The sequence below is a fragment of the Peromyscus eremicus genome, chromosome 4 (genome assembly GCF_949786415.1).
Source record: "Peromyscus eremicus chromosome 4, PerEre_H2_v1, whole genome shotgun sequence".
Taxonomy (NCBI): Eukaryota; Metazoa; Chordata; class Mammalia; order Rodentia; family Cricetidae; genus Peromyscus; species Peromyscus eremicus.
The window spans coordinates 137038254-137058172 of NC_081419.1; the positions used below are offsets into that span (position 1 = coordinate 137038254).

The window sequence follows — 19919 nt, forward strand, 5'->3', positions numbered from 1 at the left end:
GACAGGTGGGTACTGAGAGCTCACTGGCCAGCCACCTTAGCTCAGATGGCAGGCTTCTGACTTGGGAGAGACCCTGGCTCAGTGCAGTAAGTCTTGCCTTGCCTTGGCTTCCTCGTGTATGTATAGGCACGTGTACCCACCCACACATTAATATGGAGAGAGAGAGACAGAGAGAGACAGAGACAGAGAGACAGAAAAGAGACCACATGGATGTACACACGTGTCCTGGAGCTCTACAAGTCCTAGGATAGAGGATAAAAGCTCCATGGTTTTGGTCTTGGCAGCAACTTTTTGGATATGACATCTAAACCACATTAAAGCTAAAGAAGTGTGACTATATACAGCAGAGGCAGAGGAGATAGACAAAATGCAAGGTAGACAGCAGAATAAAAGAAGTCATTTGTAAATCATTATATACAATAAAGATTTAAATAAAAATAAATGAAACTCATATAACTTAATAACAAAAACAAGCACCTCAAATAGCTCCATTAAAAATGAGCAGAGTACTTAGTTGTTGAGGGTTTCATGGTTACTTTTTGGTTATGGTTGATTCTTTTATATTTGTTCGATTATTGGTGGTTTTTAAATTTGTTTTAGTTTTTGGTGGTCTGTGTTTGGGTCTCATGTAGCCTAGGCTGTCCTTAGATTCCCTATGTAGCTTTAGATAGCTTTGAAACTCCTGATTCTCCTGCCTCAGTTCCCAAGTGTTGAGGTTACAGGCATGGTTGCCACACCCAGCTTTTTTTGTTTGCTATTTGAGATGAGATCTTACCGTGTCACCCCTGCTGGCCTAAAACTTGTAGTAGCCCTATTCCCACTCTCCCCAAGTGCTGGAATACCTCTGGCTTTCTTATTTTGTTTTTGTATTTTTGACAAGATCTCATCTAGCCCCAGCTGGCATTGAAGCTGCTATATAGCCAAGGATGACTTTGAGCTTCTTTTTTTTTTTTTTTTTAATTTTTAGGTTTATTTATGTGCATGAGTGTCTTGCCTGCATGTATGTCTGTATACCACATGGATGCCTGTTACCTGTGGAGGTCATAAAAAGGTATTGGGTCCTCTAGAACTGGAGTTACAGATGGTTGTGAGCCACTTTGCAGGTGCTGGGAACCAAGTCCAGGTCCTCTGGAAGAACAAGTGCTTTTAACAGCTGAGCCATGTCTCCTCCAGCCCCGACCTTGAACTTCTGATCCTCTTGCCTCCCCAGTGCTGCCACACCTGCTTTCTGTGGTGCCAGGGGTTGAGCCCAGGGTCTAGTGCATGCTAGGCAAACAGTACTAGCTGAGATACATTTCTATATCCAGAGCCCCTCCACATACTTAAACAAACAACCCCCTCAGGGTCTTACATAGCCTACAGTGGCCTCCAGCTCCTTCTGTAGCTAAGGTTTTCTTTCTTTCTTTTTTAAAACATTTATTTAGTTAGTTTTAAATTTTATTTTATTGTACTGGTGTTTTGCCTGCATGTATGTCTGTGTGAGGGTGTCAGATCTTGGAAGTTACAGATAGTTGTGAGCTACAATGTAGGTTCTGGGAATTGAACCTGGGTCGCTCTGGAAAAGCAGTCAGTGCTCTTAACCGCTGAGCCATCTCTCCAGCCCCAGCTAAGGTTTTCTTTAATCCCTCATCTTCCTGCCTTCTGCTCCCAAGTGCTGGGATTAGTCATGGTTCTTATACCTGGCCTTTTAAGTTTTTTCTTTTTTTGCTTTCTTGAGACAGGGTTTTATGTAGCCTAGGCTGGCTTTATTTTTTTTTAATTTTTATTTATTTATTTATTTTTCTATTATCAGCTTGATATAGGCTGGCCTTATAATCACAATCGTCTTGCCTCTACCTCCTGAGGGCTGGAACCAGAAGTTTGTACTACTTTATCCCAATAATTACTTTCCCTAGGGTACCATACTGACAGATGCATGGGAAGAACCTCATATCTCTCTAATCATCAGGGAAATGCAACTGGAACTGCAGTGAGTTAGCTGCCTCACATGCATTAGAAGCACGGTTGTAAAAGGCTCAGGAGGAAATCCAAGAGGCGCCTGTCCATTGTTGTCGGAATGTAAATTAGTGTAGCTGTTATGGAGAACTGGTGAGGTTCTTAAAAATGAAATTTTAGGCAGATTTGATGGTTCATAGTTATAAAATGAATAATACTAACAAGTCTAATGTATAGTATGACAACTAGAGCTAATAATGTGTTGGTTGCTTGAAAGTTGCTAAGAGAATAGATCTGAGGTCTTCTCATCACAAAATAGTGAGGTGATGGATATGTAATTAGCTAAATGTAGTAATCACTTAGATGATTTAGTATATGTATATATATATGAATGTATATGTTACACAAATACATACATAACATCACACCACACACTATGAATATATGTAAGTTTTACGTTTGACTTTTACCACTGTCATGCTGAAAGGTTTAAACATCTATCTGGTTGATTGGAAGCCATCATTTAACCCTGTTGAGCTGACGTGTTATCTAGAGTATGGTTTACACTGTAGCACAGAAATAAGACTGGCTGGGTGGTGGTGGCGCACGCCTTTAATCCCAGCACTCGGGAAGCAGAGGCAGGCGGATCTCTGTGAGTTTGAGGCCAGCCTGGGCTACAGAGGGAGTTCCAGGAAAAGGCGCAAAGCTACACGGAGAAACCCTGTCCAAAAACCAAAAAAAAAAAAACAAAAAAAAAAACAACAAAAAAAAAACAAAAGCCCATACAAAATTTCCCAAAGAGAAAGGCATTACTATTGAGAACCATTAAAAATGAAAGTAAAAAGGTGCTGGAGAAGTGTGGCCTGCAATGTCAAAATGCTGGAACTTTGTCAAGCAGCATGGTTACCATGTGGTCCACGCCACATCATGAAATACACAGCCTGGTTCTTTTTTTTTTTTTTTTTCCTTGGTTTTTCGAGACAGGGTTTCTCTGTGTAGCTTTGCGCCTTTTTCCTGGAACTCACTTGGTAGCCCAGGCTGGCCTCGAACTCACAGAGATCCGCTTGGCTCTGCCTCCCAAGTGCTGGGATTAAAGGCATGCGCCACCACCGCCCGGCTCAGCCTGGTTCTTAATTCATTCTACTCAACACCCAAGTGCTCTGAACATGACATTAGTTTACTGGTTTGAGTACATGGAAAGACCATTGTGAGAAGCGACATTGATAACGGCAAGAATTGTGTTGGGACTGAGCATGGTGGCATACACCTTTAACCCCAGCACTCAGTGTTGGTTAAGGGGTGGCGCTTGTAGTGGCGGCCATGCCAACAGAGGAGAGTGCTGGAGGAGAGTGACGGAAGAGTCACGAGTCGTGGTTACCTTTTTAGAGCTTTACTGGGAAAGAGGGAGGGAGGGAGGGAGGGAGGGAGGGAGGGAGGGAGGGAGGGAGGGAGGGAGAGAGAGAGAGAGAGAGAGAGAGAGAGAGAGAGAGAGAGAGAGACTGCATGGAGAGGGGAGGATACGGAAGGAAAGAGTGCGGAAAGAGAGGGCACAGAGGGCACGCCCACTTTTTATGCTGGGACACCGTCGCAGGCTGGTGACTTAGTTAAGGACATAATCCTTACATCCCAGACTTTTGCTTATTATAAAAAAAAGCAGGTAGATGGGAATAGGGGCGTCGTTTCTCTCAAAAGCTGCTTTCAGCTGACGGTTGGATGTCAGTTGGCTCTTGGGGGAATGGGGAAAGGGAGTCTTCCAAGGTAGACAGGCGTTGTAGGATACCGTCTGCCATCCATTGTTCTGGAGACATGTATCCTTCTTGGCTGTGGCTGGGAACCTTCTGTTACAGTTTTTTATCTGATCTCTGGACTCTGGTTCTGTGGTGGTCCTGTACCATTAGCTGAACAGTGAGTTAGAACAGGGAACTGGGAAGACAAAAGCTTGTGGTGCATGAGAACTTACTATTTTTTTTTAATTTAATTTTATTTTTTTTGGTTTTTCGAGACAGGGTTTCTCTGTGTAGCTTTGCGCCTTTCCTGGAACTCACTCTGTAGTCCAGGCTGGCCTCGAACTCACAGAGATCCGCCTGGCTCTGCCTCCCGAGTGCTGGGATTAAAGGTGTGCGCCACCTCTGCCCGGCGAGAACTTATTTTTTTGAATTAGGGACAAGGCAAAGATCAGGGCCCTGTCTGTTTGCACATGAGAAACACAGGCAGTAGATCTGGAGTGAGGCTATGAGCTCTTATCTTAGCTGGAAATCTTTTTTTCATTAAGTAACTCTGAAAGTGCAATTAAATCTGGTGAGGTGGGTAAGGCTGTCCTCTGTACCCGACAATAGAGAAAGGAGAGGTGACATCCCAAAACTCCCAGGACCAAGTCAGTGGCTCTGGTGTCCAGAAGGAAAGAAACGGATCGCTTCCCTGCTGTGTTCTGGGTTCCCTGTCATGTCTGTAGCCAAGCCTAGGTCTGCTGGAGGTCTTAGCTTGATGTACCCATGAGTCTTGGTGCCTGGGGGCAGTCAGATGACTGGTTGTCTTTCTAGGTGGCACTTTTAACAAGGCTGTTGATAGCCTGGCAGGGCATTCACTAGCCCGTGGCCTTTTTCCTCACTTAAAATAGGGACCCAATAGCTTTTGGGAGTCAGCGAGTGCCAGCACTTGGCAATTACGTTTTCAGGCTTTTATCTTTTCCCTGGCACACCTTAAATGCCACAGATGACTCTTTTGCCTGTGGGGTCAGGACCCTTGCTCTCCAGATGCTTAAGTTTTAGTCAGGGAGGTCTGGGGAACAAGGGACAGATTTTACTCCGTGTTCTGAATTTTTTTTTTTCTCATGATTGTTGACTTAAGGACAGCTTTTGGAAGATCTGCCAGGAGGCAGGCTGTAAACCGATCCTTTTGGAAGACTTGTCTGAGGCTATAAGCTGATTTTTGGCTTAAGAGCCATCCTGACTATTGTAAACTTATTTGTATGGATCTTAATCAGTTGCTACCAGACCCGTCTGTGCTTCTCAAGGCAGTTTGAGAATGAGTGGGTAGAGTTAAGGTGAGTTAGGATGAGAGTCCATAGAAGCCGCCCAAGCCCGCCCATTTGAGCCTGCCTACTGCCGGCGGAAGTCAGACAGAAAAGGTTGCACGTGGCAGAGGCAGAAATGAGGAGGGAGAAGGGTTCAGAGCTTTAGCAGAAAGCTTGGGGATAAAGTAACTTTTTTATTTGCCCGTTCGCTGGCAGAAGTTTCTGCGAAGCTATTATGTGGCCAGATTTACTGGTACCCGCCCCTATCCGCCAATGTAAGTGGTAAATGTATCCACCCCTTTGTCCAATGGCTGTAGCCAAGAGAAAAATAAAAAATTAAAATAACAAGCTGGGATCAGACTCCAATCTTGGGAGTCCCCAAGGAGTGAAGAGAGATCTATGAATCAGCTCAAGTTACCCATCCTCTTCGTCAAGGGATGCTAAGGGCTACAGCTGTGCTGCAGTTGTTTCACAGTGGACCCGAGACAGCATTTACCCCCTCGTCAGGAGTGAAAATGTGCCTGCTGTTTCCAGCACAGCCCGAGGACAACTCCCAGGGTTTCCATTGCAAAGAATATAGCTCAAACTACAGCCAAAAGAACAGTGGACTCACTCACTGTGGTGAAGAATCATGGCGGTAGCAGTAGTGGTAGCTGTGTGGGGGTCCAGCAGAGGCGAGGGATGTGTGTGCGCTTTCGGTCTCGCAGTCTCTCTGGGTGGGGGAGGAGGTGGGCAAGCAGCAGTGGTCACAGCAGGTCCTCGGTGGTCTATCTGAGTCACGGCACCAAATGTTGGTTAAGTGGTGGAGGAGAGTGCTGGATGTATCGGTGGCAGAAGAATCATGAGCCATGGTTACCTTTCTAGAGCTTTATTGAGAGAAAAAGGGAGAGAGAGAGAGAGAAAGAAAGAGAGACTGACCGCACAGAGAAGGGAGAATACAGAAGGAGAGAGTGTAGAAAGAGAGAGCACAGAGAGGGCACGCCCGCTTTTTAGGCTGGGACACCGTCGCAGGCTGGTGACGTAATTAAGGACATAATCCTTACACTCAGAAGCAGGTGGATATCTGAATTTGAGGCCAGCCTGGTCTATATAGGGAGTTCCATAACAGCCAGAGCTACATAATAGACAGACCCTGTCTCAAATAAAATAAAACAAAATTATGTTGAGAGCTTCAGTTCAGTCTGGCTTCCACTACCAGGGGTATCATTAAAGGCATCTTACATGCTATTGTACTTAATGCCCCTAAGAAAGTTGGTGTGATCATTTTACACGTGGAGAAACTGCTGTACTGTATAGAGTCGAGTGACTTGCCATAGATTACCTAGCCAATGAGCCAGTCAGAGATGTGTGACTAAAGCATCCCTGCTTACCTTCCTTATTTTAGGGAAAAGGCAGAAAAATAAGAAACAGTTTTGCACAGGGCCCCATACACTGTGAAACTGAGAATGTTGCTGTGTCACAGTTTGTATGAGAAACCACTTTCACAGGAGTGATCTGAAATACCGAAGGAAGGCTTAGGGCATAATGCATTAATGCACTGGTGTCTACAGGAGAAGGGATTCTCTCCATTATAATTAGGTAGGCTCTTTTCTTTCTACAACTTCATGAATTCACCTGCCACATAGCTCACCCATTAAAGAGTACAAGTCAGTACCCTTCAGTACTTTCATAGTTGGACATCCATCAGCACAGTCAATTATAGACCTCTCCATCACCCACAAAGGACCCTGCATCCTTTTCTACCACCCTCTTGTTTCCTTCCCAGCCCTAGGCAACTGCTGATCTACTTTATGTCTCCAGATGAGGCTTTGACACGTAGAAAGTAATAATGTGAGGATCCTGGTGCCGTGGAGGGCGGCCTTCCCAGAGAATAATTAGAAAAATGAAATTTGACTCTAATGTAGTTTATAAATGGCTTTATTAGCTAAGAAGCTCTGAGCATGTCTCTGATCCGTATCACTTTGGGATTGATGTAGGCAAGAGGCAGAAGGTTTTTGGGTTTTTTTTTTAAGATTTAGTGTGTGTGTGTGTGTGTGTGTGTGTGTGTGTGTGTGCACACCTGTGCTCATGCACAGAGATGAGGAGGAGGAGGAGGAGGAGGAGGAGGAGGAGGAGGAGGAAGAAGGTGCCAGGTGTCTTTTATCATTCCATCTATTCCTTTTAGCTATAGCTCTTATCTACCAAGGTTTATGACTTTTTTAAAAAAATATATTTTATTTTTATTTTATGTGCACATTTATCTGTGAGGGTGTCGGATCCTCTGGAAATGGAGTTATAGACAGTTGTAAGCTGCCATGTGGGTGCTGGGAATTGAACCTGGGTCCTCTGGAAGAGTAGCCAGTACTCTTAACCACAGAGCCATCTCTCCAGCCCAAAAAGTCTTTTTTCTTGTTGTTTTTTGTTTTTTGTTTTTGAGACAGGGTTTCCCTGTGTAATTTTGGTGCCTGTCCTGTAGACCAGGCTGGCCTCGAATTCACAGAGACCCGCCTGGCTCTGTCTCCCAAGTGCTGGGATTAAAGGCGTGCGCTACTGCTGCCTGAGTTTGTGACATTTTAAAGTTTATATATGATATCCTGAAGTATTCCTAAACTCTTCCCACTTACCAGGTATGTGGACTGTCATGCTCTCCCATCAGTAAAGTGTCAACAAGGGCTGTTGTACCAATGCCCCGTCCCGCCTGTCATTTACAGACCCACTGAGGGGAAAGGGTTTGGAAGCACACCCACTGCCTCTAGCAGTTCCACCATGTGTCTCACACGCTTTAAGTTGTGAAGAGTTAAGGAATTTTTAGTCAATCTTCTTCACTAGACCATGAACTATATACTCAAGGCTATACTTGTGTCTGGCTGTTTTTATGCCCATATGTAGTCACAAATCTGGTACACAGTGAGTGATCAGTACATTTTTTTGGATTAATGGATGAAGAGTAGTGATAATAATATCTTGCTTCTTTTCATCCTACACACTATATTTTTTTGGGTAACTTTGATAGGCTCTTGGAGGAGCTGGAGAGGAAACCTGAGCTGGAAGTAACTCAAGTTTGCTCTGGTTCTCCACCGTTACATAACACATCACCTTGATGCCTGGTGGTGGAAACGGCAGTAGTAAGTTACTTTCTCTCTTGATTTCTGTAGGTCAGGACTTTGGACGGCTTACCTGGGTAATTCTGGTTTTTATGTCTCACGCATAGATATTGGCTAGAGTTGAATTAACAAGGGGCATGTAATAGCCAGTGACTGGCCAGCTGCATCTCCATCCATGTAGCTCAGGCTCCCTCGTGGGGTCACTTCCCGGAGCTAGTTTGGGTTCTTCATGGTTGGCAGCCTCTGATTTCCTGTATTGCTCAAGTGCTGAGGACAGGTATCCAGGAGAGCCAAGTGGACACTGTAGGAGATGCACTACCTTTGTCCTAGAAATCAGATGCCATGATTCATTTTATGTTAGAAATTAGAGACACAGTGGTATTCGGAAGACCCTGGGTGGGATCCCCAGGACAAAAGGAGGAAGAGAAGTTAGTCCCAAAGCTAGCTCATAACTTATCCAAAGGATTTAAATTAGAACCCTCCATTACCTTTTTTATTTTCTTGAGGGTGTTAAAACTTCAACCCAGGACTGTGTGTATACTAGGTTTGTGCTCCATCACTGAGTTACATTCCCAGCCTTTTAGAAGTCAGTCCTGTTAGGCAGAGTGTCAGACAGCTTGTAGACATATTGCAGAACTACTACAGAGATAGAGGGCTGTTTCCCCCTTCATTTGTACTTGAGACCCCTAAGATTGGGGGAACCGTGTCCACCTGGTACCAGCAGAGCTGGAGCTCAGCCCAGCCTGGACTTTGGCAAGCCTGCCTGGAAGTGATTTCACTATCCCTTCCTGCCCCTCCCTTCAGAGTAGAGGGAGCTGATCCTCTCAGCAAGTTTTGCTTAAAGCTAAGCTTAGGTATGGCACAAATGGTAGGAGAGCTGGGGAGAAGCATGCCTAGCCACTGAAAGATCCAGCAAGACTGTTTGCTACTTCATCCCAGTGGCCTCCTTAGAATCCCAGACGGACAGATTCCAGCCCCTACAGCACATAAGTCACAACACAGCCCTGCTGAGTCCAGCGTAGCTGTTAAGAGGGTGAAGTTTTTAAAATTGGTATCCCACATTATTTTTCCTATTGCTGTGGATAAAGAATTTTGAGACAAATTCATAGACTCAACCAGTCATCATTGCAAAGACTGAAGAATTTGATCTCCAGCACAAAATCCAATGCGGAGAACTAGGTGTGATAGTACCGGTCTGTACTGTTAGCGATAGGGAGGCCAAGGCAGGAGAATCAGAAGGCTGAGGCCAGTTTGGGATACATGGTGAGACTCTGACTCAAAACCAGAAATCACAAGTGCAAGAATTCAGCACAGAACTCTGCTTAAGTGTGGTTAAGTACATCTGCTGTTTGTTTTGGCGAGCACAGTAGAACGCTTTCTTGAGGCTTCCCTGTTTCCTGTTCCACTTTGTGAAATTCTTTCTTTGAGGCTAGAGACTGGGGTGGCTGGGTGGGCAGAGGACAAAAGAAAAAAAAAAGAAAAAGAAAGGAAACAGACACTTAAAAAAATCATACTGGCCAGGCAGCAGTGGCACATGCCTTTAATCCCAGCACTCGGGAGGCAGAGCCAGGCGGATCTCTGCGAGTTCAAGGCCAGCCTGGTCTATAGAGCGAGATCCATCCAGGACAGGCACCAAAACTACACAGAGAAACCCTGTCTCGAAAAACAAACAAACAATCGTACTAGACACTAGACCTTATTCTAGGTCATTTCCATGCTCTAGCCTGATTGATTATAGACTGGATCCTGCTCCACATCTGCCGTGTGATCTGGGCAAGATACTGACCTCCCCTGTCTTTTGCAAAACAGCCATGATAATGCTTTCTTTGTCTTAGCCTTGGTTTATAGCCAGAGAGAGACCACCGGAGCTCTGTTACCAGTGAGCTTTGAGAATCCCTGCAGCCACACTCAAGGCAGTTATTAGCACCCATGTTTCACAGTCGTGCCTTGGTCAGGTGAGTCGGCCAGGACCATAAGGGCCCACTCTGGGACAGATGTTAGATTTCAGAACCCTAGTTATATAAGTCCACTGCAGTAGCCTCCAGGCCCCGGGCCTTCTTGACTTACACAGTGAGAAAGAGGAACCCTGGTGGTTTGGAGCCCTGCAGACCTCAGAGCAGGAACCTTGGAAAACTAGAGTGTCACCTGTCTACTTACAGTGCACGAGCGTGAGAGTGGCCAAGAATGCTTCGGGCAGACGGAAGAGGCCTGGAAAGGTTAGGAATCACATTAGGTTTGAGAGTGAGAGGAAATGATGAAAAGCTGTGAGGGAAGGCACGGCTGGGTCAGAGTGGGACGTCAGGGCTTGACACGAGAGCTTAGGGTCTTGCTGATGTTGAATGGAGCCGAGGAATCACACAGCCCAGTTTCTGTTTCGAGAACAACTCTGGGACTGCATGGGAAATTGCCATGCAGCAGTTTGGGTAAGAGGGATGCAGGACTGCATCCAGGGCCTCTGCATGACACTTAGCGGGTGGACAGTGGCACGCTGAGACTGTCTTGCAAGCAGAAGTGATGGAACCTGGAGACAAACTGTAAGTGGGTGGCGGAGGAGGATGAGGGATGGCTCCACACTCTCGACTCCAGCAGCCCAGGAAAAGGGAAGACTGGGAGGGAGCAGGCTGATAGCTTGACAGGTGAGGTTTGCTGGTGACAAGGAAGCCCAGTGACATGCCAAGTGGGCAGATTCACACATTCTAAGAGAGTTTGAAGCTCTTTGGGTGACATCAACATATAGTATTCAAAGGAAGGCATTGCGCCCCCCCCCCCCCCAGGAGCACACAGATCACAGGACCAAGGACTTGGGGGAGAAGCTCTAATGTACAGGTTCCAGTAGGAGAGGGGACCCAGAGGGTGTAGTGTCAGGACACCCCACGGGAAAAGTGACTAGAGAAGTAAGAAATGAACAGAAAGCTGTCCCTGCTCCCTGGCACTACAGGGTCACTGGTGGTCTTGTCTGGGCCAGCATCCTACTGTTTCCTCTCATCATACACTTCCCACAGCAGGCTTCACTGCTGCGCCCTGACCGTGGAAGTCTGGGCTTTCCCTATGCAGAGGCTGGGAGCCTGCTGGCACCTCTGATCAAAGCTGTGCCCAGGGCTACTCTGCATGGGTGCTGAGCACTCTGGGGTCCTGCACTGTATGTGCCCCAGGGCACTAGGGAGCCCTTTGATGCCAGCCTTGCTGCCTGTCTGCTTCCAGCTTTCTTCGAAGAGAGTTTGGGGTCTGCTGGTTTAGTAGATCCTGGCTTTCCAAACATCAGCTACCCACAGCTCTTTCTTGCATTAGAGGAACGAGGCAGTTTTGCTTACCCTGAGAAACCTGCTACAAGACCGTTTCACACTCCCATACCCTATGTCCTCTGTAAAAAAAAAAATCTGTTTGCTTTTTCTGTAACTTCTGCAAAATACTTTATTTTTTAAAAAAGGAAAAAAAGCAGGAAAGGACCTTTCAAATGTATTTGGAAATCAGTTTGGGGTTGTAATGGAATCTGCCCTAGCAATGAGGACTAAGAGTTGCAGACTCAAGGAGACTGTAGCTCTTGGCACAGCCCAGGGCCTTTTCAGTTTTCAGAGCCTGGGAGAGCAGCAGAGACCCTAAAGAGATGTCATCCTGTGGGGACGAGAGTAACACCTGCAGGGCCTTCGGCCTCTGACTTTAAGACCCCAGAATAGAAGGGCTTCTCCCTTCCAGTCTGAGTGTCAAGATCATCTGGGTTCCCCGAAAGCATCCAGATCCCACAGAGTTCCCCAGACCTCCAGGGATAACGTAGAGAGTTTTGATCTTTAGCACTGCATGGAGCACAGGCTCAGATTGACGTTATTAGACACACATGGGCTGTTGGCTCTGCCTGGATCACTCCTGAGCCACCTTCATTTCGTGTGGGGTACGGTGTTTTAGTTTGATCGATTGGTTTCTGAGAGGCGGTCTCCCTATGGGACTCTGTGCAGACTAGGCCAGCCTTGAACTTCTGGGAGTCTTCCTGCTTCTCCTTCCTAGGTGCTGGGATTGTAGTCAGATGTCACCACACCTGGCACTTGACCTTTCTCTCTTTTTCATTTTAACCCCGAAGCCACTTCCTTGACTTACCACCTCTAACTGACCCATGTGTCCAGCTGGAGAACCCTCCCATCTCCTTTCATACCCACCCAATGCTTTTTCTTGTCTGCAGTGTGTACCCCACACATGGGAAGGTACCTGGCATATCGGTGGGGTGCAGTAGACAATGAAATATCCAGTCTGGAAGAGACTTAGCGGACACACTCCATTATTCAGATGCAGGAAAGGAAGCTAGAAGAGGGTCTGGGAGTCTGCCCTCTGTGTGAGCACTGAGGGTGGAGTCAGACCTTTACTGCTGTTAGGATGCAGGGCTCAGCCTTTGCTCCTTACACCTTGAGTCTAGAACACAGTTCATCACATCCTAAACTTGGCCTGTAAGCTAGGTCTGTCAAGTAAAATAGTGCACATGCTGGCCAGGATTGCCTACTGGTAGAATCCCTATTCCACCCAGCAGTGACAGCAGGGAGAAGGAGGTGTAGCTTTTGGCTCTCTGCGGCACTGTTAGAGAGTAAACAAAGGAGCTGGGTGAAATGTCAGAAGGGAAGCTTTGCTGATACCTCAGCCACAGTGGGACACAGCAATGTTTTATTAATTGGTACCTCTCACATCGCATGGAACTTTCCAGCCCCTGTAAGCCTGTATTCTTACTGTATCTTCACTTCGGCCCAGGAACTTTGGAGTGTTTTGGTTAGGCCCAAGCCACTATGTCCCCAGTGGTAAGTAGGGAAGCTGGCCGGACAGCTGCACTAGATGAGTTCACCACAGTGCATCTGCAGCCTCTGACCTCTGTGATGTTCTGGGACCACTCAGCTGGCAGAGCAGTGAGCTCTGCACTAGGCGTTAGGACCTGTAGATTCTAGAACCTTGGGTATAGCACTCTCCTGTTGTTGTTACTGTTACTACTACTTAGGATCAGGTCTTACGCTGTCATCTTGGCTGGTCTGGAATTCTCTTTGTAGACCAGGCTAGCCTCGGAAATCCCCCCACCCCCACCCCCGCTGCCTCTGCCTCCTGGGATTAAAGGAGTGTACCACCGTGACCCTCTAGCATTCTCCTTTGAGCCTCAGCTTTTCCAAGTAGCAAGAGGCTCTTCTAGATGAGCTCTGGAGTCCCCCTCAGTTCGACTCTGCTGTAAACTTTTTGTTATTTGTTGAGCATATACTATGGACTAGGCCCTGTTGTGATCCTGAATGCATCAAAGCTGTTGCTCTGCTGGAAATCCAGGATGGGCCAGGGCTAAGGGGAGAAAGCAGCACAGACCCACGTGTTGCTGACCATTTATTGAGAATATTCTTTCATGTCATATGTGTGAATGCATCAGTGCATGTAGCCTTATTTTATCTTTTTAAGATAGGGTCTGATGTGGCCCAGACTGGCTTTGAGCTTACTATATAATCAAGAATGATCTTAGACTTCTGATCCTCCTGCCTCTGTCTCAGACATACAGTCATACTCAGCTTTGCTTTACTCCTTTTAATCACTGAACCTTTCTGAGCCAGGGGTGACCATGAGCCTGACTGTTTTTGAGTGTCCCTCATGCCAGCAGAGGATGAAGGACCTGAGGGTGAGCCGGAGGTAGAGGTAGGGAGTAGATGAATATGCCAGAAGGAAAGCGCTGTCATAGGCCAGCTTGTGGAAGAAGTGAGCTGAGGGCCATAGAGTTTTGTCTTGGGCAGCAGGTTATGGAGGTAGCTCCTCGCCCAGGAGAAAGAATAAACAAGAGGCCTGGGAAGGAACAGAATGTTGCTGTTCCTACTGATGTCACCCAGGTGTCTGCATCTCAGCATGAGAGAGTTGATGCTGAGCAGGTGGATGGCCATGTCACGGGATGGAGAGATGTGCAGAGCAATGAGAGGAAACAGAGAAGAGCCTGAAGGAGAGCATGGGAGCACCAGTAGTTCAGGCACTTCAGTTCTTCTCATTTCTCAAGTGGAGTGTAGAGGAGTCCTACACCTACCACAGGGTGCTGATAGTGACCCAGCCTGGCTGCTAAGGAGGAGGACTCAGGCTATTAGTAGTTCGTTATTTATTCAGTAAATATGAAGTACCCAGTGCATGCAGGCATTGGAAAGCCCTCCAGGGCACACTGGGAAACAGAAAAGAAAGACGGTGTTTGTCCTTGTGGGAGGGAGATTATAAAAGAATGACTTGTGATCATTAAAACCTTGATTGTGTATACATTCCGTATTCAAATGAAGCATGGGGCTGAGGATGGTTCAGACTCAGGTATTCTGTTTTAGCAGCACAGGATGGTTGAAATGGGAATGAAAATAAAACAGCCTGTGGAGGAAAATTGGGCAGGACTTAGGACAGTGAAAAAGCACAGAGCCTTTGATGTGGCATTTCTGCTTTTAAGGAAACAGGCTCCAGGTTTTACGGGTGGGGAGCAGTTAAATCGGTCTGCAGCAGTGACCGCAGAGGATCATCATGCAGCTGCCAGCGACAGCTGAGGGCTAGGAGACTTTGGATGTATTTTTAGCGTTTTGATATCATCGTCGTACAGGGTTTCAGGGGAATTTGGACTTGTTTCTAAGACATATGCTTGAATGAAGAAAAGCAAGATGAAAAATTAAGTTTTGTCCAGACATGATAGTTCAAGCCTGTAATCCTAGCATCTGGGAAGCTAGAGCAGGAGGATTGCTGTGAGTTGGAGACCCACCTGGGATATATAGTAAGTCCCAGCCCAGCCTGGTCCACAGCGTGAGACCCTTTCTCCAAAAGAAGAGAAAGGACTCCCAACAAGATGGCTTAGTGGTTAAAGTCTCTTGCCTCACAAGCCTGACCACCCAGAAGGACACAAGGAGAGAGCTCCGCAAAGATGTCCTCTGATTTCCATATGAGCAATGTGGCTGCCACACACCTACACTCACGCACTTCATGTTACATGCATACACACACACACACACACACACACACACACACACACACACACACGATAATAATAAAGATATAAAATGAAAATTTTGTTTGCAAAAATTTTAAGGGAAAAGGAAGGGAAAGACTTTGTGTATGACACAGACATTTCTGGGAGAACCCAAGATATATCGTGCTGGGGAGAATATCTGGAGTAGGGTGGAGACACCCAATTCTTGGGGAGAGTGTCTGGAGTAGGGTGGAGACACCTAATTCTTGGGGAGAGTGTCTGGAGTAGGGTGGAGACACCCAATTCTTGGGGAGAGTGTCTGGAGTAGGGTGGAGACACCCAATTCTTGGGGAGAGTATCTGGAGTAGGGTGGAGACACCCAATTCTTGGGGAGAGTGTCTGGAGTAGATTGGAGACACCTAATTCTTGCACCTTGTGAGTTTTATTCCTCTTGCACACATATCTTAAAACTTGATAATTTATGGGCTAGGGTTGTAGTTCAGTGGTAGAACACTTGCCTAGCATGCAGAAGGCCTTGGGTCACATCTCCAGCATTAAAAATAATTAATAATAGAAACATAACTATTTCCCTAAGGAGGATTTAGAAAGTAAGCCAGGTGTGGTGCATACCTGTAATCCCAGCATTTGGGAAATAGAGGCAGGGAAATCAGGAGTTTAAGGCCAGTGGTGGTTATATGGTGAATTCAAGGCCAGCTTGGGCTACACGAGACCTTGTCTCAAAAAAGTAGAGAAAATATAAAATACTTAAAAAAATCACTCATAATTTAAATATTCGCTATGTGATTATATGATTTTATTTCACTTAACAGTATACATGAACATTTCCTCATGTTTGTCTATCTGTTGAGACAGGATCTTGCTATGTAGCCTAGGCTAGCTGACTCTGAGATCATCCTCCCTTGGCCCCCCCAGGTAGCTGTGATTCCAGGTCTATGCCACCACAGGGTGAAGAATATAGATGTGAAAGAAATGTGAGCTTAGGTGTTGGTGTGAGAGCTGAAAACTCCCCAGAGCTGTGTTTGGAATCCCTGTTCCCTGAGGGATGGGGACAGATGCTTTCCAGGACTGGGTTTGGGGCTTGACAGTGATCTTTCTCAGTGCCAACAGCATCTACTTTCTGTCTGTGCAGCTCATAGGAGCAAGGTCAGAGCCCCAGGGAGTGTGTCCCAGAGAGTGGCTGGCACTTGAGATTAGCAGGTAACTCCATCTGCTGGTGTCAGATCCTGGAGATAGGCAAGAACAGTGCAGCACTCTGTGGCAGCAGAGCCTTCCCCTGCAGCCCGTGGAGTCATTCTGTCATCCCATAGATAGGTAGCAGGGGGAGAGAATGGCTGGGTGGGTAGGTGGGTGGATGAAAGCAATGTGATCCAGGTTTATTTATAGAGCACTCCTCTTCTGGAGCAGGTGCCGAGTGGAGCATCTTGGAAGGAAGCAGCAGAGCATATTGGCTTGGCTGCCAAGCTCAGGCCTTTCAGTCTGGTGCATTGAATATCCAGACACAAATCCTCCTTTTCATGGAGGAAACAGGCTGCAGCAGATGGTGTGGGCTGTCCAGGGTTTGACCCATCCCATGGGCAGCTGGTGTCACATGGGGAAACATCTGAGCCTGGGAGCCACATGGATCTGCCTGAGACCTTTCCAAGTCAGGTTATAAAGCTACACAGTGCTTATTTACTGGGTGGGGCCATTGAGAGTGATGGATATGAAACAAGAGCCTGGTGACTGTCCTGTCACTCTTTCCGCTGGTGGCATTGTCATTTGTACTTGTTCCTACGGTGTTATCATCATTGCAGACAGCCATTTACCTGTACTGGGGCTTTGAACAGTTTCCCTAAAGGAAGGGGAGGCTGAGTGGCTAGCAGGAGGAACCACCTCCAGGAATTTCTTCAGCTGAGGCCCTCACCACAGCTAAGACCACAGCTAAGAAATCTAGGCAGGGTGCGCCATCTGCTGGATGCAGTGGGGACTGCTCACACAGAGTTTGTGTGCCCCCCTCCATCTCCCCACGCCTCCATTTTACAGGTGGGCAAACTGGCCCAGAGAGGGATAGGGTCTTTGCTCCAAAGAATAGGCTGTGGTGTACGATGTGTAGATGTACATGTGATGTATGATATGATCCCTAAATAATTACCGTGTCCTCTCTTTGCTCAGAGAGTTGTCTACCACAGTTTCTGGTTTCACACCTTTGTTTCCTCTCCAGCCTCCTCATGTGCCTGCCCCACCTTTCCCACTGGAGGGCTCATGGGAAACTTGAAGCCAGCCAGGCGATTAACTAGTAAACAGTTGCTTTCCACCCACCTGGTATCCCACATGCTCCTTCCTCTGTGGGTCCCATTTCAGTAGCCACGCCTCTCACTATCTCCTGACTCATGTCAGAAACCAAAATTCCCCGTCAACCAGACACTGCCCACATGCTTGTTTCTCAGGTTGTGTCTAGAATCCATCTCAGGCCTGCTTGATCCCTCTGTCTTCTCATACCTGACCTCTCCTGAAGCCTCCTAACCTGCTCCCGTCCAGGCCCTGCTCTACACAGACGTTAGAATTGTCTTTGAAATACACAGCCGGGACGTGGTCTGCCTCTGCCCACCCTCAGGGCCCTCGGTGTCACTGTCCCCTCCTACAAGACCTTTCTGCTCTGCCACTCTACCCATTGTCCTTCCTCAGAGCAGGAATTGCTGTTCCCTTCCTTAGGACACTCTTTGCCTCTCTCTTTGGCCATTTTTAAATTTTACTTTGGGACAGAGTCTCATTCTATTATCCCAGAGCTCAACATGCAGCTGCATAGCTCAGGCTGGTCTCAAACTCACAACCATCCTCCTGCTTCAGTCCCTTGAGTGCTGGGATTACAACATGGTGTAAACCACCATGCCCAGATTCTTCTCACACCATCCTTGGATCTTGACTGCTGTGGTACTTCCTGATTCCAAGTCTTGGTTGGGTCCTGGCCATCCCTGTAGCACCCTTGAAGCCCTGAACACGTGATCATGGCCTAAGCCATGGTAGGTTGATGCTAAATACAGTGACCTCTAAGCTCTGTGAGGTGGGGAATGGTGCTGGCTGTTCTTTGCTCCCTCTGTAGCCCCAAGACAGGCCAGGCACACGATATGGTAAGCATGGAAATGCTGATCATCAAATTTACTTTGAATGAAGATTGAATGCATGCTCTTTTTAAAGATATTTTTTACATTTATTTCATCGTGTGTGTGTGTGTGTGTGTGTGTGTGTGTGTGTGTGTGTAGGTGTGTGTGTGTGTGTGAGAGAGAGAGAGAGAGAGAGAGAAGGTACAAAGGTATGAAGATCAGAGGACAATTTACAGGAGTGAGTTCTCTTTCTACCATGTGGTGTCTGGGGATTGAACTCAGACCATCAGGTTGGTGGCAAGCCCCTTTACCCACTGATCCATCTTCCTGGGCCTCACACATTCTTTTTTTCCCCTCTCTCTAATAAAACAAGGTCTCTCTACATAGCCCTGGCTGTCCTGGAACTCGCTGTAGGCCAGGCTGGCATAGAGCTCACAGAGATCTTGCCTCTGCCTCCATTTCTGAGATTACCGCCTTGCACCACCCCCTGGCTCCATGCTGTTCTCTAAGATGTGGATAGTGGTCTAGCTGGGACTACAGTGGTTTGGGTCCCTTTTGTTTGCTATGCTTTCTTCTCAGTTCTCAGTGGAAAAATAGTCATGCCATTTTGTCAGAGGTTGCCAGCGCCTCACTTCTGCTCTCCTGCTCCTGTCCCTACAGGCCTGAGGAGCGATGCGACAGGCATGATGGAGGTCGAGTCCTCCTACTCGGACTTCATCTCCTGCGACCGAACGGGCCGTCGGAATGCAGTCCCTGACATCCAGGGTGACTCAGAGGCTGTGAGCGTGCGGAAACTAGCTGGAGACATGGGCGAGCTGGCACTTGAGGGGGCAGGTCAGGCCAATGCCCAGCATCCCAGTGGGCAGGTGGGGAGGTACTCTGCTAGCTCTTGCTAGTCTCCAGGTTCTACAGCTCCTCAGAGAAGTGTTTTTATATTGGGACTGTTATTGATCAGTGGCAAAGCCCAGCCAATGTCTAGGTTGGAGAATGTCAGCATTTTGGTCCTGGGGGCTCCAGCCAGCATCTAGGGCACTTTCCTTCTCCTGCTCCCACTCCACCACCAAGCCCTGTCAGATCTCTGTGATTATCCTAACTCCTCATGCCTCATCCTCTCATCCTCCCCATAGCTGCCATATTACCTGCTGTTCACTAGGAATCCCTGCCCGTCTTGCACTGCAGACAGCAGGATTCATTAGCCATCCAGTCCTGTTGGGCTTCTGCCCCACACTCCCTGGTAACACCGCAGAGCCAAGATGCTCTTCAGTACTCCCAGAAGTCACGCACTGCTTGCCAGCTGCCTGGCCTTGGGTCTACTTGTGCCTTGTTAACCACACCTTACCCCACTCAGCCATCTTTGTCTAGTTCTCTGTCATGGTGCAGAGCATCCTTGTCAGGGCCTTTACTTCACTGTTACCCATCTAGAACATCCCCAATGGCCCTTTACTCTCAGGTCCAGCTTAGCAGATGCTCTGAGTGGCCTCTGAGAGCTGATGGGCTGCCCCAGCCATATTACTCTCAAAGTTCTCATTTTGTTGACTTTGAGCTCCAGGAGAGAGGGGCCTCTGTTCTTCCTGTACATGGCAGGCAGTTGGTGACTGCAGGCTGAATGACCCAGTGAAGAAACCAAGAGGAAACACCCAGTATTGCCTGGGACACCCTGCTCCCCACTTCTCCCTCTGTTCTCTCTCTCTTTTTTTTTTTTTTTTTTTTTTTTTTTGGTTTTTCGAGACAGGGTTTCTCTGTGTAGCTTTGCGCCTTTTTCCTGGAACTCACTTGGTAGCCCAGGCTGGCCTTGAACTCACAGAGATCCGCCTGGCTCTGCCTCCCGAGTGCTGGGATTAAAGGCGTGCGCCACCACCGCCCGA

At 47.4% G+C, this 19919-nt stretch overlaps 1 protein-coding gene across 3 annotated transcripts in view; it reads left to right on the top strand.

Annotated features, from left to right (window-relative positions):
• The window catches only part of Pkig (cAMP-dependent protein kinase inhibitor gamma), a 74493-nt gene that overhangs the window by 50799 nt on the left and 3775 nt on the right, over window positions 1-19919 (top strand). For all 3 annotated transcript variants that reach the window (XM_059261865.1, XM_059261866.1, XM_059261867.1), the window contains exon 3: window positions 18715-18888. In XM_059261865.1, the coding sequence (XP_059117848.1) occupies window positions 18738-18888 (151 nt within the window). In that variant the 5' untranslated portion in view covers window positions 18715-18737. The remainder of the gene's footprint in view (window positions 1-18714; window positions 18889-19919) is intronic.